The 26,580-nt window shown below is 36.8% G+C and overlaps 2 protein-coding genes across 7 annotated transcripts; both read right to left on the bottom strand.

Annotated features, from left to right (window-relative positions):
- Positions 1–409: 409 nt before the first annotated feature.
- On the bottom strand, positions 410–18,646 carry LOC103721104 (structural maintenance of chromosomes protein 3). Of its 5 annotated transcripts, none has more exons than XR_606271.4 (31): positions 18,503–18,645; positions 17,829–17,863; positions 17,625–17,700; positions 16,365–16,403; positions 16,160–16,227; positions 15,987–16,058; positions 14,544–14,623; positions 14,368–14,446; positions 14,135–14,252; positions 13,881–14,056; positions 12,362–12,607; positions 12,154–12,275; positions 11,913–12,057; positions 11,198–11,370; positions 11,010–11,109; positions 10,454–10,590; positions 10,161–10,362; positions 8,538–8,625; positions 8,308–8,457; positions 7,302–7,453; positions 6,985–7,176; positions 6,704–6,887; positions 6,551–6,621; positions 6,325–6,476; positions 4,362–4,530; positions 4,126–4,272; positions 2,274–2,369; positions 1,395–1,569; positions 848–1,041; positions 654–774; positions 410–524 (listed from the first exon to the last, which is right to left on the bottom strand). XR_606271.4 is itself a non-coding variant. In XM_008811162.4 (30 exons), exons 2-29 carry the CDS (start codon positions 17,841–17,843, stop codon positions 851–853), a joined length of 3,615 nt encoding a protein of 1,204 aa, XP_008809384.2. In that variant the 5' UTR covers positions 17,844–17,863; positions 18,503–18,645; the 3' UTR covers positions 556–774; positions 848–850. The 5 variants fall into 5 exon arrangements, 3 of the variants coding, with proteins under 3 accessions (XP_008809384.2, XP_038987231.1, XP_026666016.2); XR_606269.4 differs by having other exon boundaries at positions 636–774; XM_008811162.4 differs by lacking the exon at positions 410–524 and having other exon boundaries at positions 556–774.
- Positions 18,647–20,178: 1,532 nt separating this feature from the next.
- LOC103721128 (protein YIPF1 homolog) lies at positions 20,179–26,368 on the bottom strand. Of its 2 annotated transcripts, none has more exons than XM_008811195.4 (6): positions 26,187–26,368; positions 26,067–26,106; positions 25,886–25,966; positions 25,549–25,756; positions 21,870–22,137; positions 20,179–20,651 (listed from the first exon to the last, which is right to left on the bottom strand). In XM_008811195.4, exons 1-6 carry the CDS (start codon positions 26,337–26,339, stop codon positions 20,436–20,438), a joined length of 966 nt encoding a protein of 321 aa, XP_008809417.2. In that variant the 5' UTR covers positions 26,340–26,368; the 3' UTR covers positions 20,179–20,435. The 2 variants fall into 2 exon arrangements, with proteins under 2 accessions (XP_008809417.2, XP_008809425.2); XM_008811203.4 differs by having other exon boundaries at positions 25,549–25,738; positions 26,187–26,367.
- Positions 26,369–26,580: the final 212 nt, after the last annotated feature.

Raw genomic sequence — 26,580 nt, forward strand, 5'->3', positions numbered from 1 at the left:
ATTTGGACTTTCAAGCCATTAATCGTCATCTAAATATTTTAAATTTTATAAATTTGAATATTTCTAAATTCTACATCAAATAGAAATATTATATCATAATATTAAAAATTAATTTAATTGTCATTTGATGCACGATATAGCAGTTATCTCCAGCCGATATATTGAACTAGAAAACATTGAAAACAATATACTCTTTTTTGACAAGAAAGCATTTGTTTGAGCCATAATCACAGGTCACATCTGCTAAATTCATGTTCCATCAGACGGTATTGGGGGCGGGATAGTTTTCTTCTCTTTGAGAGAGCTGTTTGAGTTCTCTCAAACAGACAAAAACCAGAAAACTAGAAAGCAAAATAAACAAACAAAAACTGAAACTTCCTATGATAATCTCTAATAAGAGCCAGCAACAGAGGCCCAACATATTATAAATCCTTGAATAAAAAGCTGAGATCAAAATTAGCAATCCACGAAAACTTCCAATGCCAAAAGCCAGGTAAGACCCAAGATGTCTCACAACCACAGATCTGCAGACAAATCAACCACCACAAATATACATCAAGCACAAATCACCAACATGATAGAACGTTCATAAAGATGGACAATGAAATTTCAGTTTTTCGGTATTATATACATACTTCCCTTAAAGGTCATACATGTTTAATCTTACAACAGTCAACCGCCACCAACATGCACATGGGCAAACATGCAGTTAAACAGAGCATTCCAGGTCGTGGAATTCGGCTTTCAGAAAGCCTGCCTGTGACTGGATCAAGCCTGCATATCAAGTTCTGTGGTCAACAAGAGAACAGGATTCAAAAACGGAAATTGGACAATTGGAAGAGCTTACAGATTAGTCAGTATTGTGTGTCTGGTCATGCTCAATGAAATCAAGAGCCTGATCCTTTGAAACCACATTGACATGGCTAACTCTGTTCTTGTGTGTCACACCATAAATCTTGTCTGCAACTTTCACAAGCTCTGGCCGGAATGTGGTGGTTATGAACTGAGTATTTGCCATGTCAGCTAGACGGCGGATCATATCTTTAACATAAGAGTTAAGATTCCACAAAAAGGCAAACTAATTGACCAGGAAACGTGATAGCAATGGTAAACAAGGTATATCATGTAGGAAATTGTCTATTCATGAAAACCACTAAAGATCAGAGGACTGAAAGATGGCAGACTCCTAGACAAACATTCACACGATCCCTGACCTGCTAAGTTCCAAGAATTAGGCCCCTGCTAAGTAAAAATCCCTTTGAAGAAACAAGAGGAGGTGCCTTGTAATAATCCAATGGTTACAAATGATGGTCATACATATGCATTATCAAACTTGTGCGTATACCAGTGGGTATGTGTTGCTCACAGTAAACAAAAGTTAAACAGGAGGATACTTCCAACAGCAGTTCTGTATTGAGGATCTAATGCTGCATCAATCTCATCAAACAGATAAAATGGAGCAGGATCACACCGTTGGATGGCAAAAATCAGTGTCAATGCCACGACAGTTTTCTGACCACCTGACAATTGTTTCATTGATTGAGTTTCTCCTTGGCCGGTAAAAGAAACCTAACAAAAAAAAAGGCCACAGAGCAACACATCAGAAACTTATCTCAGGTAGGAACTAAAAAATAGCATAGTTGTCAAGAGAGCATTTTGTCCTCTAATGTTCAATCTATTTTACTATTAAATCGAAACTCCTGAGTTCTTCCATCCATGAGACTGGGTCATTCAGCTCCATTTTTTATTTCCCAAGATGCCCTCCATATCTCTTTTACAAGAATTCCTGCTCGGACTCCGCATGCGAAGTTTCCCTCATGCCTCAACTTCGGACTCCAAATTAGCTATCGGCCCAGGCATGTGCATAGCACCTGCCTTGTACTAGTACCTAACAAATCATCTCATAATTTTACCCTGATGAGTCCTACTAATGACATTATTCCACTTTTAAAGGTTTGAGTCTTTCTTGAGATTTGAGATCTACAAATTCAATCAGCATTAGCCTGAGTAATATAAAACAACTAATTAATATACAACATTACATGGTCTGGAAAATAGAAGATACTAACTATTCATAGGAAATGCAACTTGGCAGGCCTATAGATGTCTCACAATCTATAGACGTTTCTTGTGGTCACCTGTAATGCCACGATACAAGATGCCTTTCGTGTTTTATACCAGCTTTTGCTAAGGAAGAAAAATGACTTTTACTTGAATTTATTTAAATTTCAAAACCAGAAAAAGTTCATGCATAGAAAAAGACAAGTACGTGCCTTCACTTTAACACCAATGTATTTCTCAACTCTTCCTTCAGGATCTGGATCACGGGGCCCATCCTCATCATGATCATCATCACCAAGTTCACCATCCTTTTGAAAGGTAAGGAATTCAAATCCATTAGTCAAGATGGTCATATGTACAGAAAATGCATTGATTGTTACCCTTATCAGCTTATAACAAAAAAAAGAGATACATGAGACATATGATTAATACAAGAAAAGTCAATATGAGCTTGTTAATGCAATACGATTAAATCATATCTGCTACCATCAATAAAGTTTTAATATTACTAAGAAATATAAATACCCCTCTTATTACATAAAAACAAGAGCATGTATCATAAGTGCCATTTATATGTAAAAACCCATAAAAAGAGCCTGCATGTTCTCAACAAGAATATTCAACACTTGGCATAGCCTTTTGGAGTATACTATCAAAAGATTGTTTGGAGCATGCTATTGCATTTGTTAACTCTTAAAGTTTTTTTAAGAGTCCAAGCAACCGGCTCAAAAATCAGACACTAATTATGAAATGCAGATATTTTTATTCTTTATCATTAATGTAGAATAGCATAGACGGAAGTTTCTTTTTTAATTATTAAGAAGTACAATTGACTAGTCATCTTAGTCAGGTATGAGATATAATTTGATATATTTATATATCATTATTTTTAAAAATTAAATCAAAGTGTCCTAAGTTAGTTAACTTAGACATTGATGCGTTGAAGACTCCTTGAGAGATGGAAATAATAGTTCCATAGAGAGAAATAAAAGTTTTTTGCTACAAACTTTTTATAGCAAAACATAAATTAGAGCATCATGGAATATATATATATATATATATATATATATATATATATATATATATATATATATATATATATATATAATAACGCTCTTACTCTATGACAAGATCCATGGTGAGCACCTCTCACAGGATCACTATTGAACTTGAGGCGGTCATCTTTGCCAGCAGACTGGACTTGAATGTTGAAATTCGAGACCCATTATCATCAATAAGTTCTGAAAGATGGAAGTGTAAGTTTTCTGGTCCTTGCCATTCATTTTGGACCACACTGACTTATTAAAATAAGTAAAACATCTGCCCTTAAAAAAGGGTGCAAAATAACTCAGCACTAATTCACTTCAAATAAATAATGATTTATAATGTCTCCAGAGTATTTTTTATAGTGTTGACTTGTTTGTCCATTCATACTCCTCATGTTAAGATAAAACATCATATACTCTTTTCCAACAAAAATAAAGTTGCTAAGACAAACATCACAAACCAAAGATAAAATTGTAATTGGATAAAAGAATCATCTGAGTTCAATTTCTTACATACAAGACAGTTGATTTTGAAAATCCTAGTGTCAAGAAAAAGAGAAATCCAAGTTAATGCTAATGGAAGGAACCTGACATATTAAAAACCCTCCAATTGAATTTTAAAAATTGTACAAGAATCCCGTTGTAAATCTATGTTCCTTGAATTTTCGAGGTAAAGAATACAAAAAGGGAAGCTAGTTTCAAGTCTGAATTTTCAGAACAGGAATCACCTTCGAAACACAAGGGTGTTTGAGGAAAAGCAAATTTTCATAAGTTAAATGTAAGTCCTTCAAACATCTCAGCAGCAACTTTTGTGAGCAAAGCATGTGCAGTAAATACATATGATTGTGCCCAAATTTTAAATGCTAAAGCTCCCATAACCAACATATGTCGACATAGCAAATAACAATATGCATATAAACACAGAAAATATGCTGAAACTTCAGGAAGACAAACTCAACTTTAGAAAAAAAAACTCCATGTATAACATATATGAAAACAATTTTAAAAATAAACAAACCTTTTTCTTCATCATAACCAGGTAGCCATGACCACCTTGCACAAGTTCAGAAAATACTTCTCGAAAATGCCTTGCTACACCTTTGAATGTGCGTTCAATAGATTCATCCTTCCGTTGATCCAAAACTGAAATCAATTCTCTAATTTTCTGCAATATAGCAATGACATGAAATAATATAGGTGTAACAAGAATCAGTTAAAGGTTGCATGTAGCTTGGACCAAGTAAAAGTCAATACCTGGTCACCTGCATCAAGTTCAGCTCGTCTATTCTGCAGTTGTTCGCGTTGCTCCGTGAAGTTCATGTATTGGTCAAGAGCCTTCTTGTTGACATGGCTAAACTGTGTCAGCTGCTCATTGCACTTATGAAGCATCTTCTGTAATTCTTTCGTGCTTTTCCTTTTATATCTACAAGTTTGTCCAGAAAAAATATATATATAATTTGATGACAATTGCAAGCAGCAGCAAATAGGTCAAACAATTATTCCAAGTTGTAACCAGAGCTGAATGGGCTTATGAGAAAATTTGACGCGGCAAAAGCCTGATCTGAAAATGTAAGAACCTCGGAATGTTCTGATCTTAGTAAAAAATATATATGAGATGAACAAGTGAAAGAAATAGAAACCAGTAACTCTATATTTCACAAGATTCCTTAAATACATCAGTTTGACATCCTTATATCCTAGTCTCTTTTCAGCAAACCACTTTACGAATGTAAAATGACTCTAGCTCGTCATGATGGTAATGTATACTGCAAAAAAAAATTTAAACCCATGCCTGACAAAGGATAGGGCATCCCAGTGCACAAGTCTCCTACCACTGCAAGATCTGATGAGGTTCAGTTATATGCAGCCTTACCTCTATGTGCGGAGAGACTGTTTCTATGTTTCGAACCTAGGGAAACCAAGCCACAATGGAGCGACCTTACCATTTCCCAAAGCCCATAACCTTCATGTCTTGCAGAGAATAAAACCCAAAAATATCCATCACATCCAAATGTCTATGTGAAATATCCATCACATATCATCAACCCTCGAACCATTCCAAACTGTGAATGCCACCAATTCAGACCATCAACTCAATTGGTCTAGGGTGGACCATAGTTGCTGTTGATCCTTACTACGAAAAAACTTTTCATATGCAACTTTAGTAAGGAGATCATTTTTACAGTTGAAACCGAACTTTCCACAAAGCGATGCAAGTGAACTTATTCTGCTTTAGCTTAAGAATTTAATAATTGTCTGTTTCTTTTGTAAGTAGTCAGATAGCATTGTATTTGTCCAGCGCATACAAATGAAACATTATACAAAAGCATCACATTGCAACTTTAGCTATGTTAATAAGAGAAGGTTTTAAATGGATTTTAAATCCTATTAACCTTTAAGCAAGCTAGTTAGTTTAGATAAACATGCAATACAGCCAAAGGGGGTCACAAATGTTAAATACCTCTTGGTTAGGTCACTCTTGAATGGAAACATTCATTATCTTTCCAACACCACATTCATCCAAGCATTTCCCATCAATGACAGCCATATTCAACAATAAAGATTATCTGCTAAAATTGTGCATATTAAAACTTGGAAAAAGGAAAAGAAAGCACTTCTTCTAACTTTGTTTATCAGTCACTAAAAGACTCCCCGGAGTACATCTGGAAATAAATAACTGAATTATTCTACTACCATAACAAAATTCATACTGGAAAAAGAAAAAAAGTACAAAATATAAATGACATTATTAATCTGAATGCTCTAAACAAGCATTTCTAAAGTCTATTAAATTTTTTGAGCGAAACAGAAAGACCAAGAAGCCACCTAAAACTCCATCAAATAAAAAAACTTCAATTGTATAAATTAAAGTAAAGCCTGTGCCACCTAATGCGAAAACATGCAGGGCTTTTATGGACCTTCATCCCCTCAACCACCACTAAAGCCAAAGAGGTCGAACATATACGATGCAGAGTCTAGTTGTCGTAATCCATTTCTAAAGATAAGAGTCTTTCTAAAGATAAGAGTCACCGAGATAAACAGAAAGTAATAATGCACTGTGAGCTATTCAATAATGAAGTGTGCAAACGCTGAATTTTTACAAATAACACAATATAACTGCTATTACATTACTTCAAAAAAAACCCTCAACTAATACACAAAACTAAACTATATACCAGTTCATAACAGTAGAATTTTGTGAGGAAGAATGCATTACATTTCAAAAGCATCAGATGGTAAGGAACCCAAATCTCGAATTTTTTTCATGCAATCCTCTTGTTTGGCAAGAAGTATATTCCTTTTGTTCAACAACTGTTCCAAATCTTTTGCTTCATCTTGAAGTGTCCTCTCATAGTTCTCTTCAAGCGTCTGCATTATAAACAGTAATAAAGATGATAAAAATAAAACCCACAAATACAACATCTATATACACTAGCATGTACCTTTAGTTTTTCTTTTGAATTTCTTATTTCCCGTGTTTTCTTTGTAAGACTATCTATATTTTCCACAGCAGCTGTAGAAAGAATGATTATCAGTTAGATATGAGCCCAAGTTATACAAAAGAGATATGCATGAAATCGGTACGAGAGGCCAACCTTTGAGCTGCTGTGTCAATTCATTAATAGTTGCTTTAGAGTTCTTTAATTCCTGCCTTTTCGCTCCGGCTTCCATGGGCAAGTTGTCAGAATCTGCAGATAAAATAATGGCTTCCAACTCCTGCTGTCGTCTCACAAGGTTTGTGGACAAATTTGTCTCAAGCTCCTCTTTTCTTGCCTCAATCTACCAAAACAAGGATCAAACTATTAGAACAAGGTATGAAGGTTTTATAATGCATCCATGGTAACAAGCCCTAGTGCAACATGTCTGGTTTACTGACATCCATTCGACTAGTTTTGCAAGACAGAAGCTTTTCTTTCAATTCTGTAATTTCAGGATTTAACCGAGAAAGAAGATCTTTTTCCTCTGGTGTTAGTTGATCAATAAGATCAGTGCCCATTTCAGCTTGTTTCATTGCAATGCCAGCTCGGATCTGATCGATTTGGTTATGGGCATTTGCAAGCAATTTCTCCTGTAAGAATACAAAATACATTTCAATGAAGAATAAGTCTAAGCAAATTACAGATGCATCAACAAAGAATAGATGATAGACCTGCAAAGAAACAATCAGATTAAGCAAAAGAACTTGATAAGCACCTTCTTCTCAAGAGCTATGGCAATTGATTGCTTCTGCTTAGTTGCATTAGAAATGTCATTTTTAAGTTGTTCCAACTCTGACTTGATGTGGCCACGGTGTGCATCCATTTTCTGTTGTTCGCTAACCAACTTGTTAATTTCCTGTTCTATCTGTGTGGGAAGTTAATGGAAAACCAACATCCTTCTGCAGTCTTATAGTAATAATACTTACACAGAGGAAATGGCAAGTGCGCAGTTTACAAGAAGCACATCCCTCGCTCCCCAAGAGCATTTGTAACCATGCTATATCGTGAACAATGTATTGTGCATAAACAAAAAATGGGTCATATATGGGCTAGGCCACTTAAGATGCATGGAGAATTGCAGTTGTCAAATAGCTCAAGAGACCCCCGGGGACGGATCTAGCCTATCAACGTAATCCATTTATACTATTTCAATAAACTAATCTTTGATGATTTTAACATGCCCTAACGTATATGCAGTGCACGCAAAACAAATAAAGACACTTCAAGTTATAGGCAATCACATATACCATTTGTGTTTTAGCTCAACTGGGGTAGAAATTGCCAAGATTCCTCAAATTGTCCAACCTGATGAAGATTGGAAGTCCAGTACAATATTTCTAATAAAAATTCTATTTTCACTTGATCAACATTTGACCTTTTTCAACTATCTGATTTATCCTTGAGTTTCAATTTCGCTTACTCCCTTCTCAACATCCAGATTTCATTTGGTGCCATACATTATATATATTTCACATCCATCTTGTGTGCTTCATACTGAAACACATACATAAAAAGCATATAAGCATATCTTTGAGTTGCACGCAGTTCGAAAATGTTAGTTGCAGAAATTGCAGAAAATTTTGAGAAAAAATGGACTATGGCAGCTTTCTTGCAATCCCTTCCCAGACAGGCAAAACTTGGAATCCAATACAGGTGAACTGTCACCACCTCCACACGCACACAAAATAAAAAAGCAAATCTAGTAACTTTTTTAAGGATATCTTTAAGTTTCTTCTCAATTTCATCTAGTTCCGCTGTTTTTGCATGGATAGACAACTTATTTTGCCTAATTATGTTCACAAATTTCAGCTTTGAACGCCTAAAATCATAGTATCCTCCCGTCATACCACCCTTCTTGCTTACTTGGTCACCTGGTATGTTGCTCAAAATCAGGAAAACAATTAACACAAAAATAGGAGTAAATAAAAGAGTAACAAGTTCTGATCTGCACCTTCCAATGTGATGCAATCAAGACAATTAGTTCGAGCAAACTTTGTAGCTACATCCAAGTCCCGACATATCACTGTTCTGCCAAACACCTGATTATAACATAAAAAGTTCAGGATGAATGCAAGAGTCGACAAAATCAACAGCCAATGTCAACTACCATGTGTACCAACGACTTGACTTGATGTTCAACAACTTTCAGATGACCAAATAACCAAAGCATGCTTCAGGAAATGAACGGATGCATACAAAAATACATCCACCAGAGCAAGTAAATGAATGCACATAAACTCCAAAAACCAACTAACTGGATATTGATTTATGAACTGGACTGTGCTGGATAGCAGGTGGAAATGGATACTGGTTGTCAACCCAATTTTTTATATTTAAGACTTTTCCAAGTAAGATGGATGCATGAGATGGCTGATAGAGATTATTCAAGCAATGAAATCAGGTCAGACAAGAACCTACCAACCCTAAGCCAAGTCAAAACAATATATGCCCAGCCAGAAATTGTAGAGTAAATTTAATAGAGTAAAGAATAACTTCAAGTGCATCCTAGACAGATTCCTGATCATGATTTTATCATCAGCTCTCCAACTAAAAGAAGATAAGTGTGGATCACAATTAGTTTAGAAGAATAAAGAAATAAAATGAAACCTTGAAATCTAGAAGATAAATCAGAAAAGCAATACAAGTCAGAAAATCAAATTAGATATCGTTTCAAAATCAAAATGTTCTCAACCAGGTATACATATTCATTTTTTAAATAGTCATGTGTTGCTAAAACAAGCTTTGATTTCTGAATTTCAGCTTTGATGGCACTTCATGAATGTAAGCAAGGTCTATAAGTATTGCTTAATTTATGCAATTTTAAAAAATAGCACAACAATATATCTGAAAATCATGCTTCCTTAAATGGCTTCGCAATCCCACACCTGCATGCTTCATTTTTGCTAAAACTCAAAGAAATCTTTTATGTTTGCAAAAAAAACTTACTAAAGGCTCGACGATTGCCCCTGAATAAGCAAAAAAAAAGAAAGGGAAATAAATCTCTCAATCTCCAAAGCACCAAAAACAGACCGAAATTGGTCAGCTTTGACTGAAGTTGGCAAAATTGACTGACACCAGTTTCAGGATCGGTTCTGAGAATCAATTTCAACCAGGAGGAAAAAGAAGGGGGGAAAACTATTTTGACAGAATGACAAACTTCAAGCCTGTCCTTGATAGGCTCGCCTCAAAGCATAAGGTGGCACAAACCAAAAGGCTCCATTTGGAATGACAGTACATGTTCAATTACAGTCTCGTCTGAAAGACATAGTGCATGTTAAATCACATATGCAAGTTAAAAATATTCTACTTAAACTGAGCACATTCAGGAAGGGGGGCAAGGTCAAAAACAAGAGGCAGCAGATGACGCTATTCTGATCCAAGTAAAAACCATTGACTTTGTGATTCACATTTTTATTTATGGCATTTGCACTGTGACATATTGACAGTCCTGAATATATGAATTGCTCAGGAAAAAGTAATTTTTAATGCATAGTTAAACAGTTGTGCCCATTTCAACATAAAAGGCAGATCATAAATATGTTTTATGAAAAAGAATGACATACGCATGACATACCTGTGAAAAAGCAGGAGCATAGTCAGAACGAAATTTCAATTTCTTTAACAAAGGTACTACATCGGGACTCTGTGGATAAGTTATGTGTGGGACTTTCACTCTGTTTAGTGGTATAAAAGTCACACGTCCACCTTTCTCTGCAGTTAGGTATCTAATTATCCTAGTTGATATCTCATCTGCTTCAACCACCACATGAAATAAGCTGCACATAGTATGATAAAATAATGTCACGAGAAACTTATTACGTCATTAAGCAATGGGACTTAATGGATGTAAAGTTTGATCACACAGACCTATTTCCAGCAGTGACTTCAACAGCAGTAAAAAATTTTTCATCACATTCAATCAATTCTAGTATCGGACCAAATACTCCTTTGATATTGTGATCCTTGATGATCCTGTTGACGGAATTTAGTCCTCTTCTGATATCCTAAGCACAGAAGGAAGAAGATGCATCATCGCTTGCAATAACAATAAGTGAAACAACTGAGCCTCTATCTATATAAGATTAGTGCACATTATTTAAAAATGCCAACTTTATAAAACTCAATATAAAGAAACTGTTTCTGTATAAATAAATTTCTTATGAATCTAAGGAAATGTAGCATTAACAAGAAAGAAAAGGGCAAAGATAATTGGATAGTACTCTTCAGTACACATAATAGATAAACCAAGAATTATTAACGATGAACTATGTACATCGTTAGATAACAAGATATTTATCAGATGAGTCATGCGGGCAGGTAGAGGGCCGCCCTTTTCTAGTCATGTTGGCAGGTAAATTGTTCTTTAAAATTTGTGTGTTGAACAGCATGGAAACACAAAGCAGCAAGGGAAAGAATTACTCACACCAGGTGTAGCATGGTCCAGACTCTTTTGTGCCTTTACAAGATCGGCTCTAAGCCTATCAATTTCAGAAGAAAGATCCGTTTCTTTCTTCCACAAAGACCTGAAACATGATCACTCCCCATAAAAAAATAGAAGAATATCTAAAAATGAATTGCTTTAAAACTAAGCTGAACAATGAAAAATCATACTTCCTTGTATCTTGCAGTTCATCCCTCTGTCCTCTTAAACTGTTAAAATCTTCTTGGCCCTTTGTGATGAGCAGCTCCTGCCTTTTCAATTCAGCTCTTCGCTCCTCAATATATGCCCCCAACTTACTATCCTCATCTTTAAGTTGCTGGATTTCATCCTGAAGCTTTTTCTCCTAATATTTTCAAGAAAAAAAGGGAAGCATGTGTAAAGGAAAAATCATATACATCTGCTTGACATACTGACAAACATGGAAACAGAGAAAACTATTAGAAGTTAATGGTGACTCTCCAGAACTATAAAGAATATGTAACAAGCCATCATGATCAGGTTCTTCCCAGCCATACGGTTGAAATTGTTAATCTGAACCTAATTTCAACACATATCATGTGGACCTGAGTGGTATAAATGGATGAAATATCTTATCTGGGAATTTTGAGCATGATGGATCTCTATCATCAGAATATCATACATAGAATACACAGGTTGAAGTACATAACACCAGATTATAGTCCTAGGTTAAAGGGCAATATGTCAAAAAAATTCAACAGCAGAGTAGCTTTCTTTATGACAACATGTTTCCCTTTTTTTATATTTGGGTAGAAGAAAGAATGGAAATCTGTTCTCATAAAGACAATACTCTTCCCTGCTGAAAAGGCTAACTGAGCAAGCAATAATTCTATAAACAGAGGGTGAGAGGATTCACTGTCAAATTACTTGTGCCATATTTGATGAAAGAACACGATGAAGGTCATCAATTTCCCTTTGCAGCCATCTATCCCGAGCAGCTTTACTTGCAAACTGGGTAGCACGGCCTTGTTTTTGGTACAGAATGCTCAGCTGCTTCTCACGATCCATTATTCTGTTCTCAAAACAAATATCATTTGGTTTCTAACAAAAAAAAACCCCTCTAAAGAATAGTGATTGAAAAACAAAAAGAATTTCTCTTAATAATTACCCTTTAGCGATTTCCTCCTCTTCAGCCACTTTTGACTGGTGTAAGGGCCTGATAGTATTGAGTTCATCTCTGGATTCCTGGATCTCTTTTCTCAGGCTTTCCAACTGCCTTGCAGCTTCCTCCTGACAACATATTTCAGTGAATAAAGGGAATTATAACATAAGTTTAGAAATCAAGGAACCTTTATATACCATCACCCAAAACAAACCTTGGCTCGGACATCCCCAGAAATTCTCTCTTCTAGGTCTCTCAAATCAAGTTCAATCTGTGTGTGCACTTTTAGTGCTTCGGTTCGCTTCTTCTCTATTGTCTCTTTCTCTTTGTTCAATCCTTGTATCTCTTTTGTGAAAACTTTGAATTCCTTATCTAATAACTTAAGCTTTTCATGGGCATCTAGCACACTATTGTGCATGCTGGTTGACTTCTCAGAAACTTTCTTCCTGGCTTCTTCTATCTACAAAAATAAGGCAGCATGAAGCATTCATCAGAAATAAGGAGATGGAATAGCCAGCCAAACATTGATAAAGTACCAGGACTAAATCTCTTCTACATTATGCATGCCATGTGCATGGGACTGTATCATGCATGATGAAGGTAAATGCCCAGACTGAAAAATGATAATTCCTCATGGAAAAATATAAATCCCAGGACGAGCATTCGGTCTGCTACAGGAAATTTAGAGAGAGAGAGAGAGAGAGAGGATACAAATGTGCACAGGTAAACAGCAAGCAAGGACAATGAGCAGTTCAAATTGATGGGATTCATAAATGGGGTTCAATGGGGTGATTTTGAGATTATCATTAATACAGATGCTACGTAAGTTTCCAACTGCATGTTTCTTTTGCAGGATTTGAAAGGAAATCTAAAGGATGTGCGCGGAAATGCCATGGATTTCATCTGTTCATGAGGCGCAATGGAAATTATGAAAACAACAGTACCAATAAGCCACCGAATACTCGAACAATTTAGTCAAAACTAAAGAGGTTATTAGCTCTATATATTTGAGGACCTCGATAGAGGAATTAGCATCTGTAGGTCTGATTTGCATATATGCACAGGCCAGCTACATGTCAACCCAAACTTCCTTATACTATAGAATATTGATACGCTAATATGCATGTACACACCTGTGTTCGGGTGTGTGTTGTGCTGGTGAACACTAGTGTCAATGCACTCCTACAACTGTGGCAGTCACCATGCACCATGCCATGTATTTTAAGAAACAAATATGGACTGGCATGTAAATCCTTGTTGTCATTTATTTATAAAGTTTCTTAATTGAGCATGTGTCAAATTTTGACTTATCATAACTGGCTCTGTTATGTCTATTTCTTTTAACAAAGCACACAATTTTACAGTTGGAAAACCTGTATGGCAGTTCCCTTTAACATTAACTATCTTGTGTTGAATTCTAACCCATGCCGCTCTCCTTCCTCACGAGTCCTCACACAGTTGAATACCGTGTTTATTTTTGTCAATATCCACCATTCTTGTCCCTACATATGGCTGTACGGAAGTCAAACAAAGAAAAGCATGGAAATTTTCAATGGACTGTTTGAAGATCAGACACAAAAAATGATCTGTAACATCTTGTTCTAACAACTTATGGGCTGTTGTCAAATTTAATATCACAATTCAAAAAAGTAGCCAGTTCATATTATATAGTTAAATATTGGCAATTAAAGAGTAATACAGGTTACACCTTAATTTTTTTTAATACAACTGACCTCCCCTAATTTCTGCCTCGCGTCATGAAGTTCTTTATCAAAAATGGTATACTCTAGTGACCTTCGTTGCTTGTCAAGCTGCTGATATTTTTTCAGCTCTTCTTTTTCTTCATCAAGTTCCCTCAATCTCTCCTCCAAGTAGCGAACAACCTGATCTATTTGCTTTCTCTTATTACCTGATGGCACACAAAGATCATGTAAGACAACCTATACATAAAAGACCAGCATCTTTCAACATCTAATGGCGAACTTGCCAGTTTCTTGCATAATTTTCAAGCTCTCACGCCGTCTTTCCTCATAAACACGTGTACCCCCAATCTCCTTAAGAAGATCCAGACGTTCAGAGTCTTTCATTAAAGTGAGAGATGCTATCTGCAATCAATAACAAACAAAATCTTGAAGGGCTGTCATTTAACTTCATAAAGGAATCGAGAAGTAAAAAAAGAAATAACGAAAATCAAAAATCACCAGCCATGCATTTGTTTACCTTCCCTTGCTGCACAACATAGTATGGATTTGAGCGAGAGAAACCAGCACTCTCCAGCAAATTCATCACTTCTGTTTTACTGGAAAAGAAAACACCAGTTGCATTATTTGGTTTACAAAACGTCATGATATTTTGAGAATGCCATGAGCAATTTTAGAGAAAAAGAAACACCATACGTGACATGCTTCCCATCCAAAAAGTATTCATCCTTTTTCAGACCAATAGTCCGCCGCAACCGCACCTCCTCCTTATCAACCTGCAGTAAAGCATCAGGTTATCCTACAATTTCAGCTCTACACAGATTAGAGGTAATTAAGTTTCAAGATGCCAAAGCATAAGATTGGAATATCACATAGCCTGAAATCACCTACAAGTTGAATTTTAGCAATCAATTTGTGGACCACGGTCATTGTCTCAGCTGTGGCATTAGTATTCCATCTGTCAATGAAATGAATTTATAGCAATACAGCTAATTCGACCACTTATTTTCTAGCCCCTCAATCTTTACAGAACGGAAGTGTCAAGCTCTCAAAAAGGCCTGACTTTTTGAAGCTTTGGGCTTTTGAGAAAGGCAAGGCCAAATTCTATCATGGTGAAATATTGGGTCTCCAAGACCTGGGTTATGAAGAAACTACAATGAGAACAAGTGCTCCCAATGGCCAGACCAAGCACATAGCAAGTGACACTATGATTCCTGCACAGCCATCATTAGAGACTAGGGCGGGTGCTAGCCACCCTGATCCTTATAATTTTATTCAAAGAAACATCAGTGGAGTTTCGCCAATCCTAGTTATGGTTACAAGGGTTGGTCGTCTCATAGGGGTGAATGAAGGTTCATAAAGTGTTCAGCCTCCAGCGTAGCCCATGCCAACGGCCCAACACCAAGGGCTGGGGGCAACCGACTCGATGGATGTTGCCTCCACCAGTGCAGCAACGTATAGCAACCAATTTCCATGTCGGGGGGCAACCTCCTTTGTGCGTGCCACCTCAACAACCTGCATCACTGAACTTCTATGCCAAGGGACAACAATAATATAATCAACATGCCTTCCAAATGTATTACAGCCCACTCTAAATTAGAATTGGGATCAGCTTTTCATCCTCAGTCTGCAAATTATAGAGTGGAGAGAGGAACTTCCCAAATATGGCTTAGTTGGCTTAGATGGTTTGAGACCAATTGAATGTACTTATCGGCCGATTTTAAGGGTAGTACGCCAGAAACCATACCTTGATTAATATGACCAGGCTTATGAGCTACCAAGAGGTTACAAGGTTATGCATGAACCATGTTCAAGAAAATTTGCAACATGTGTTCATCAATACTTGAACCACATCCAATGCCAGTGCTCATTTGCAAAAATATACGAAAATGACCCTGTATTTCTTTCTGTGAGAAAGAGACCTACATTGGTAATTTCTTAGCCTAGGTTTTCATACTTGTTCCTTTTGGGACCGTGACTCCAACTTCGACAGAAGACTTTGTTTTCCATAATAAAAGATAGCATAACACAAATTGCTAAAAAAAGATCTGAAAGCAACATAGTGGTCTGTATGCAATTGTCAAAAAATTAATCAAAAAACGTTTTCTTTCAAATAAAAAAACAAATACAGTAACTTACTGGAATGCGGTTGTCAGAATTGTCAAATACTATCTCCACAAAGGCTGATACAACCTGGTGCCCAGCACCCTCCTGTTCAATTTGCCACAACAAAATAAGTCAGCATGAAAAACTTCTCTGTTTCTTCTGGAAAGGGGGATGCAGAGCACAAAATCCAAGCAAAGGAAGCGTACATGAAGAAGGGCATGTCTATCTTCACTGCGCAAATTCTGGAACAGATCGCTAAGCACAAAACGTATGGCTAAAATTGTTTCCATCACAAATATTGGAAAAAAGGGGGAAAAGGTCAAAGTAAGCATGCTGAGAACTGAACCCATGTGATACAACAAATAAGCATCATATTTGACTTCAACATAATACTTAGATGACATTTGTTACCATGGAAAAAGTTTGTTTTTCCAGATCCATTTGCACCAACTGCCAAGAACACAAAAAACAACATGTGTTACTACACATAAATCAAACTTCGCACTCCATATCTTATTATCTTTCATGAATCCTAATGTTAACTATCTATTTAAGTGAACTATTAGCATGAGTTATGGTTAAATGCTTAAAGACTATCAAATTAAAGCTTGATGAACTTAATGCATTAAAACTTATAGGCCTTATGTAATAAAAGGATGTAAAGGAATAAGATGCATATTTCCTTAATATACAAGGAAATATGTAAACTTTACCAAGAAGCACTGGCTGGTCATGCTTGGACTAGATTAGTTTCTTTATTCAACAATAGGATGTCACCTGAATTGAATCCTTCATCCTAGCTAAGGAATGCATGTGGACACACAGACACACATATACATAGAATACATACATGCAACATAAATACATATATACATAGATATATTTATGTATAAATAAATAAATATATATATATATACATACATGGATGTATAAATGTATATATATGTACATATGTATACATATACTACATAGACATACATATATAAGCATATATATATAGAGACACACAGAAATACGCATATATATACATATATACATATATTACACATATATATATATGGGCATTAATGTAGTTTAAATATGAAGATTATGGTTGTCATACATCCAAGTGAATGATAGTTTCTCAACAAAAGGTTAAAAATTTTCACTGCAGGAATTTGGTTCAAAAGCTAACATAAATGTGCTCAGCCCATGTCTCCTGCTTTATGCATTAGGAGAACCATGCTTAATTTTGGAACCATGCTCAAGTGCACCAAAATGTGCACATGATTTTAGATACTAAAAATCCCATATAAGAAAAGGAGCTGACAGTTATAACAGAAATGCATGTTAGTTGGAATAAGTTGCTGGTTCTTCAGACTGTTAGTCTGGATTTTTCCTAGAACCTCTAGACAGAGTTGATCAGTTCTAGGGTGGTGTTAAAATTGACCAATGGAGAAGGTTTGGTAACAGGTTTTTACTTGGACCTAATTAACCTTTAGAGTAAGATTTCCCTTTTTCCAGAGACTAGGTCAGATGAATGTTGTAAGCACGTTCTTCTGAAGCTAGAAAATGTACTGATTACAGTTCGTATGAGCGAAAGAAGGGAGGGGGGGGGGGGGGGGGGGGGGGGGGGGTTGTGTGGGTCGGGGGTTAAAAAACAAGCCCAAAAATGGAAAGGGGAGTAATTACCAACACAGTTTACTTTAGGGCTGAACGGATCTGTAGAAACTTGTTCTCTGTAGCTCTTGAACCCTTCAATGATCACCTGATCAAGAATTCATAGAAAGCAGAAAGAAAAGGGAAAACTCAAATTATACACCAAGATTTCAAGAAAATGAGAAAATAAGTCCTGCTGCCATGACCACGAGAAACAGTTTATGAAGTAGAAATTACCTTCTTGATGTACATCCCGAAACACCATGCAATACCTAAGAAAACAGCGCAAGAAAAGAATCAGCATCCAAAAAGACTGTGATTTTGGGTTCCAATTTAATATTGTACAGGTAAATCAAAACTCTAGCTGTTTGCAGCTAATTTGAATCTCTAAGACGAGGAAAAGTGGGGGAAGCGTGGGAAAAGAAAACTTGGGCGGGAAAATCAGATTGCAGAAACCCTAGTCTTATAATCATAAACGGCCAAAACCCTAATTCCGGAGCTAGGGTTTCTCGTTCACCACTGCATCAGCGGAGGAGAAGCATTCATAACCCAGCTGTTTGTAGCCGCCGATGTAGTTCTCGTGCAAGAAAGCGATCAAGATTTGTTATGGAGCAAGAAATTTGAGAACAGAGGGAGGGCAAGAAAGAAGAAGGATGAGGACCGGAGATTTCCAGTGAAGGGAAGAACGTAGCTTAATTCGGCGAGAGATGGCGGATTGAGAGCGAAATGAACCCCCTAAATGCGAGGAAATGGCCGGATTGGATTGGAAGCCAAGATTCGAGAATTCGGCGACAGGAGAGGAGGAGAGAATTGCCGCAGCGAGACGACGCCGCTGCTGCCCCAATTGTGGAAGAGCGAGGGAGAAGGGGGCGTAGGGGCGAGAGAGTGGAGGAGGGAGAAGAAGAGGATACCTGGAGAAGAAATCCCTCGAGGCGAAGAGAGAGATTAGATGATGGCAGCCAGTTGGACGGGATTTTTCCCGCTTGGAAGTGAACCTGAAAAACGAAAAACACTCTGCCCGGTTGCGTGCACAGAGTTTATATGGATAATTTAAGGGGTAAGATGGTACCGAAAACGTAGCGTGCTGTATAAGCTTACGTTTTAGGATGGAATAATAATAATAATAATATAAATAATAATAAATAATGGCGTTCTTTTAAGCTTGAGCTGGTCGCGGGTCGCAGTCAATGGTAACAAACGATCGATCCTACTTTATTATCGCTCCCGCTGATGAGAAGACGCGTGGTCCGTTCTGGGAGAGGCCGCTCTTTTCCGGATGGACCCAGCGGATTAGAAAAGAAATGCAGAAGGCGCCATGACTATGGGGTACACGGAAAAATATGAGAGGAATTATGAATATGGCCGCATATTTTTTCTCAAAATTCTGCTTTGAATTTCAGTTTGCAAATTTTCTCCCAAAAAAAAATGCAGCTTTGAAAAGGACGGTGAATGCAGCTTGAAAAGGATGGTGATGGTGATAAAGCAAACGGCCGTTCAGTATTGTTTTTATCCTTTTTCCCAAAAAAAACTAAAATGATGAAATTTTTTATCCTTTATCCTTAAACGTATTTACATGAATTCTAAAGCTTTTAGCATCAAAAATTTATTATTTTCAAATAAATAAAAATAAAAATATGGATTAAAAGAAATGGCACTCAAATGCTATCTGTAGCATCATTCTCCACGTGGTATATCACGTGCTCTTGGAGAAACAAAATACATATTTTCAAGCTATTGATTGTATTATCTTCTGCATTTAATTATATTAAGAAATTCCCATTCCAAGCTATTTTTTAGAAAATATCCCTTCTATTTAAAAAAAAAATACACAACTAATAATTATTTAAATAATACTAATTTCTAAATAAAAAAATTAGTTATCAAGGAAACAAAGAAAGAACATAATGGATTTTAGTTCCTATCAGTGAGGCAAGTCTCTAATGCCTTCGTTTATTCTTTGATCCAAATCTAAATCAACTATAATCGCTTTTTTCTTTCAAGAGCGGGACCTCAATAAAAAAATGAGATAAAATCCACTTATTTCCTTTACAATTCAAATATCATAGAGCACAAAATTTTGTATTTATTTTCTCTTGAACGTGCATTATACATGCTGGATCAAATTATCCTTTCAAGATGAGGGTCGGGTGAAGAGGAAGGACCCAAAAAATTGCAGTGGGGAGTTCAATGAATGAAGGGGATGATGAAGACAAGGAGGAAGGTAGCTAAGGAACTTGGGAAAGGTGGAGAATGCATTGGGAGATATACATGAATCTGGCAGTATTCATCAAAAATGCTAGTAAGCAGTTGGATTAAAAAGGAACTTCTCTATAGAAAGACGAATAGAACCGCTGACTGAATCGCCTCATATGCAACGCAGCATTTCGAAAAGATCCTCTATCATGATATGTATTGCATAAATACCCAAACAGGAAGATAAAAACCTACCAGCACATGGTATACTTTCGAAAACAAAAGTAGCATGCTACACCCTGAAATATTTATTCTAAAATTCTATTCCTTCATCCATTTCCTTCGTATCCTCCATCGCGTTAACAACCTTTGATGGTGGAGCATATCATACGGATTAACAAGAAAAGAGTAACCGTTTTGCCTCCAAGATGAGTAGTGCACTTATAATACAAGACAGCCTAGCGAGGGCCAGCTGACAAAGTTACTAAAATGTAGAGATGAAAGAATTCGAATGGATTGCAGAAGCATGTTCTGTGTGCTTGAACTAATACACAAAATACAACCAGGGCAAAAAGGGAGAAGAAAAAAAAAGAATTCCTCGCTTCTTTGGATCTCTTTCAATACTGTATGTATAATATCATGAATCTAACCCTACTCTGCTCCTACAGTTACTGTAAAAACGTAGAGCTTCAGTATGACAGCAAGGGCCAATTGCAACAAAAATATTCCAGCCACAATGAAAAACCATCTCTCGCCAGCTGATTTAATGTGGGTACGGAGATTAAGAGCAACAAAAGTTGCCGACATGAACCCCGCAACACCAACAATCACCCATCTGAAGATCTCTACCGGTACAATAGAGAGGCACTGCCACAATGCAAAAGTGTCAATTAGATTCACCAAACCAACCAAATCACAGAGACCTAATCTGAGAAACCAAACAGATATCATCCAACCAAACTTGATAAAACATAAATAGTTCTACCAGAAAGACAGATAATCAAAATAATGAAACAAGTTTCCAGCTTAACAAGCAATACAACAAATTATTTTTGTGTTTTACATAAATATATATCTATCACGTTCATCTTGTTTATTGATGCATCTCTACATTCTGTCTTATGTCATTCAGTTTATCCATCTCTACATCCCACCTTATAAGACCATCTTGTGCTATTTTAACATTAGTCGTACTGGAATTTGCGTGTCTCATATATGCGGTGGAATATAACTGGTTCCTAAGGCCTTGCAATCAACCCTGATGGAATGGTCCATGTCAAGATGTTTCAACTCTGTTTCAAAGCAAGAAGGCTCAAAACAATATTTTTGCGGTAAATTTCAGAAATTAGTTTTTCTAATTTCAGAGTAACTATTCTTTTGGTTATGACCAAATTTGTCGAGAATTGCTGAAATCAAACTAAATGATGCTTCTAAAACCCCAAATTGGCCAAAATAGTCTCCCAAATAGAAAACTTGTGTAATTTGATTTGAACATACAGTAACATTGCATGAAAATTTGAGGAACCCATTTCCCTGAAATCCATACAGTGTATAGGAATACGAGGAAAAAATGTTAGCAAGACATGCCAAGCTAGAAAAGTACCCTTTCCAATTAAAAATGGAAAAAACCAAGAACTAAGTTTTTAGACACTTCCACCAAGTTACAGCAATCAATCATGATTTTAACTAACAAAAGCCTTCAACCATCTACACCCTGGTAGATTTTACAGATCAAGGGTCTGATCCATCAAAGCTTGACAACAGATTACAAACAGTCCTGAACCTACTGGCAACCCAATTAAAAAGTCCTGTCCAAGAAAAGTTTAAGCAAGGAGAAGCCTTCCATGAACTCTTGAAGTGCCAATTGGTTGGTAGGAAGATCAGTGCTTCTTGATGCATTAAATGCAAGAGGTCAGTAATAAATGAATAAATAGATGCAAGAAATTGATTCTTTTAATACAATAAACTCAACAAAATGTATACTATGCAAGGTGTATGCCTCTTGAACCACCAAACTACATAAACATACTCTGAGGATGCTTATATGAGGAACTCATTTTATGTAACTAAATTTGTACAACTTACCAAGGCAGGAATGAATACGAATAGAGAGTATCCATATAGACACCACAGTTGAACAAGCCCAGATGGTGCTGAGAAGTACTTTAGAATGATGTACAGACCAAGAGGAACAAAGGTAACATAGCCATAAAACAAACCAGCAGACCATGTAACCAAGTTAATGTCATAGTTCCACTCTTTGTTCCGCAACTTGTGTGCCAGGTACGTAACAAATGTGCCAATAGCCGCTGCTACAAATATCAAAGTGGTGCATATCCAGAATGGACCATACCTGCCCAAAACATATGATCATATTCATTACAAAATATTTTAAGTTCGAAGATATCTAGCATGAAGTCTAGGATTTGCGCCATATAGAAATGCAGATGTTCTGCATGTAGGAATGAGTTTCATTAGCAAAAGAAGGAATTAAACATGCTCCGAAAATGAAACAATTCAGACAGAGCAAGTACGGACATTTAACTCTACATGCTGCAATACAGATTGACTTGAGAAATTTTAACCAAAATGAGAAGTTGATGCACTAGCTTTTTTAATTCATGCACACAAACATGCAAAAATTATTCAAAACTGAGAGATGCAAAGATCTACATGATTCACTTTCGAAGCAAAATAATGGGTGGTGGCTATTGCAAATGATGTTAGAGAGTTTCATCATGAAAAACTTACCCTTGGACAGTATCCAAAGGCAAAGGAGGATCTATAAGCCAAAACCAAATTGATCGTAGAAGAATTATTTATGTTTATACCTACACATCATCTATGGTTTTCTCGATTGCTTTCCAAAAAAATAATTATCTTTATTTTAATTCAGATACTTTTCTGTTGAATTGGAAAAAAAAAAAGTTGCATCTTGAGTAACAAATTTATGTCAAGATGCCAAGCATTACTGGTGTGAGGTTATTTGCTTTCCCCTAGTCAGTTTTCTAAATCTTTTTTGTAACTCTGATATGGAGAGAATGGACATGACTTCTTTTGTTGACTGTATTGTATCATTGATATGGAGCAATGGAGAAATATCAATGTACAAGACAATCATGGAGCAAAAAATAAAGCATAAAGATGGAACAAAGGGCATAAGACACGCACATTAAGAAAGCAAGGTAAATAGACTATCTTTCGTCATTATCAAATATCAAAAGAATTAAGCATATCTGTGCGCCATACACATACATGTGCATATACATGTCTTGCATATCTACTTTTAACTATTTATTTATCCTTATCGAATACTTTTATACCAATGCATTATAGTTATCATTACAGATCTCTTTGTTGCCTCTTCCTGTTGATATGGAAATGTTATCATCAGTTGATAAGAATCTCGTAAGAAAAAGAGAAAGCACTAAAATGGAAAGAATTGGCAGGAGAACAATCATTTACAGAAGCAAAGTTGACAGATCAGTGACTCATTCTATATCATTAACAGGCAGCGGAACTTCATATTTTTTCCACCTAATGTTAGCTTCCTTAACAAGCTTTCCTGCAAAGCATAAATAAGGAGGATTCCCTCTAAGAGTGATTTGAAGACATAAGTAAACGCACGATATGAGATTTTTAAGGAACCTTATATTGGTATCTGCTATTAGACAAAGTTACCAACATTTTTCCAGCAGATGACATTTTTGCTTTTCACTTCAAGATAGCCAGAATAAAAGACCTAATGCAGGTTCAATTATGATAAAATCTTGCAGTTCTTACTCAGCAGAAAACATGTTTCATCAACCAATAAGGAAATTTAGAAGTTAAGATGGAAATAACAAATCCCAGACCAAATCTGTAGCAACTTTTATTATTTGGGATCTCTTTTGATCTACTCAGCTATCTGGTGTCATTAGTGTTGAGAACAGTAATGGATTTCTATTATTAATAATTGTTTCTTTAGTTAAAATGGAGCTAAGGCTCTTGTCTCACATTTCAAGTCGTCATTATTTTGCATCCATACAGCCAGTTTGGCCAGATTTGGTCAGCAGAAACGACGAAGGGCTAGTATTGGTGCCACAGGCAATCTCAGGATGAGTTAGGACCTAATAGAAGCTAGAAAAATTGCTAGAACTCCAAATCCCATACTGAAATTTACCAAAATTATGAGCCACAAACATTTAAGGTCAGATAAATTTTGACTTTTACTAGGTACTTGTCTATACGATGACACCGTTATCATATTTGAAGATCCCTAGAGTAATAAGAAGTAAACTTGCAGCAATAGATGCAGTCATAATGCAAGTTTAACTGACAATAAAATGATCAAGGAACTTAATGCATGAAACGTTGTTATAATTTGATATGCAACTGCTGATTTTAGCACAATTGGGAATTTGAACTTAGATGGCCCTGGCTGAGGGTTATGGGTTATCAAATTAGAAATTTGCACTGCATCAATAACTCTAAGGACTGGTACACCTTGAAAGACAAGGCATTTGCACCATACAATTCGATAACCAAAAGCATGCTTATCCAGGAGGCATGTTATATACAATTAATAACAGTTTATTGCATGTGATACTTGTATTATTGTTATATGCTTTTAACTTTGTAGAAGTTTAAGCCATCTAAATGGCTCCCATTAACCTGATCCTGCCCTCTTAAATTTCGTCACTACCTCTTGAGAAGTCCTTCAAACTGCACTTCTAAGCACATTCATCCTCGAATTGAAATTCATCTCCACATAATGAAATTTCCTTTTTAATCTCATGGTACAAGGAGGAGACCATTTAGTGCTCTCCAAGAAGATTTTGTCCTACTCCTCAAACTTAAATATAGCTCTCATAGAGAAACCAATAATATGTGGATGTATAGCGCACAAATGGGGCTTGTACTAGTCCACAGCCTTCAATGCCAGCTTCCCAGCTCAAAGATCTCGTGTGTGGAAGTGTTCGATATAAATAAAAGGTATGTCAGCAGACTTAGGCAGAACCATACAACCAACTCCAGAAGGCCTTCTTGAGTCAGGTTATTCAAAAACCTGTTACATGACAACTGGTATCTCAAGTCCCTTTTCTCCAAAGTAACAACTGAAAACCACAAGTCTTCTTCAATCTCCATGTATCTAAAAAGAAACTATGACCAAAATTTTTCATCCAAAAAATGGCAAATTCTAACAATCTTTCTTCACCGCTAAAGTTTGTGAGCTCACACTTTGAAGAAGAAGAAGGAAGGTCTTTCAAAAGATAGTTAAAGACCAAATGCACTTTGTACTTGATAATATTGCAACAGATAAACCTTAAAATTTTCCTCTGTAAATGTTGCACCCAAAATTTAAGGCAACCTTTTCTCGATCACATATTTCTTGCTGGTCACAATTGACTAATGTTACTCCACCAGTTTCTACTAATGATTGTGCAATCAAGCATCAATTTCATAAGACCACCCAACTCCGGAAAAAAAAACTATAGGATGATCAAAATCTCAGATTTGACGCGTCTAATTAATTCCAAGGAGAGGATAAGAATGGATTGTAGCATTATTGTTCGGATATCTTACAAAAACACAAGTAATTCGTAACCAATTAAGCATCATATGCTCAGATGAGAGGTCAAAGTGAAGAAAGATGAACAGAATAGAAGATAATCGGTGCTGTTCCTCCCGAAAGGATCATAACATGACACATCCGATCAGATCGAAATCGCACGGCTGCTATATAAGAATAATTAAGCTAATGAGGTGGAGATGAAGAACATACAAGTCCGGATTGTCAACAGTTTTCTCAGTAAAACTCCCTTTGAAAGGGAAGAGGGAGTCTCTGATCCTCTCTAAGACATCCGACGTATCGACATCGAAGTACGGCTTGTAAGCTCCCACCGTGAACTTGTGCATCCACTCCGTCTTTTGCGACTCATCGGAGCTCCCCCGTGCCGGCTTCGAGAACGTATCTATCAAGAAACCAAATCCATATCAGATCTCAATTTAGAAATCCTAAAGAAGAGCAAAAGAGGAGAAACACGAATCAAAGACGAGAACAGATATCGAATCAAGCAAGATGATTCCATGATAGGGGATCATAGAGATGGATCTGGTACCGTCGGCATCGGAAGGGGGGCGGAAGACGGCGGAGATCTTGCCCTGGGCCTCAGCAGGCGGAAACGTCTGGAGACTGGAATCTGCAACGCATCAAATCAAGCGTCAGCGACCACGCCCAAGATCCAAAAGAACACCAGATCCGAAAATCCAAAAAAACCGAATCGTAACCCCAACCCTAACCTGCGAATTTGACGGTGACGTGATCCGTACCGGAGACGGCCTGCGAGAAGAGCAGGAAGGGTGGGAGTGAGAAGAGATCTAAAAGCGAGATGAGAGAAAGGAGAGGAGATGGTGGCGTACCGGCACGGATCCGGAGACCTTCTGGTTGTCGATGGAGGTGTAGCCACCGCTCGACATCATCTTCTTTCTTCCACCACCGGCGGTGGAGGAGCGCTCTTCTTCTTCTTCTTCTTCTTCTCCCGCTAACAGCGCACGCGGTGCACGGAGGTGCATAAATAACACGGGCCGCGGCCATCAAAAGCGACTCGGAGAGGTCATCTGCCGTGTAGTGTATTTCCTGGACACGTGGACTTTGAAAGCAGCGTTTCATCACCGTCAGCAAATCCATAGATGATGATCTTCATCATCCTTTGAAAGCAGCTTTTACATCTACATTAGTAAACTTTACCAGCGTGTCCAGTCAACATGCTCGTGTGGAGCTTTATTACTCGGTGAGATAGTTTTCACATTTAGG

The sequence above is a fragment of the Phoenix dactylifera genome, chromosome 11 (assembly GCF_009389715.1).
Source record: "Phoenix dactylifera cultivar Barhee BC4 chromosome 11, palm_55x_up_171113_PBpolish2nd_filt_p, whole genome shotgun sequence".
NCBI lineage: Eukaryota > Viridiplantae > Streptophyta > Magnoliopsida > Arecales > Arecaceae > Phoenix > Phoenix dactylifera.

Coding starts and splice junctions, on each gene's coding strand:
- LOC103721104 (XM_008811162.4), bottom strand. Junction 12,608..13,880: donor CGAGGCAGAAATTAGGGGAG/GTCAGTTGTATT, acceptor TTATTTTTGTAG/ATAGAAGAAGCCAGGAAGAA. Junction 7,454..8,307: donor AATTGAGAAGAAACTTAAAG/ATATCCTTAAAA, acceptor AACTTCCCACAC/AGATAGAACAGGAAATTAAC.
- LOC103721128 (XM_008811195.4), bottom strand. CDS start 26,339: ATGCACCTCCGTGCACCGCGTGCGCTGTTAGCGGGAGAAGAAGAAGAA. Junction 26,107..26,186: donor AGGTCTCCGGATCCGTGCCG/GTACGCCACCAT, acceptor CTCTTCTCGCAG/GCCGTCTCCGGTACGGATCA. Junction 25,967..26,066: donor CGTCACCGTCAAATTCGCAG/GTTAGGGTTGGG, acceptor GATGCGTTGCAG/ATTCCAGTCTCCAGACGTTT.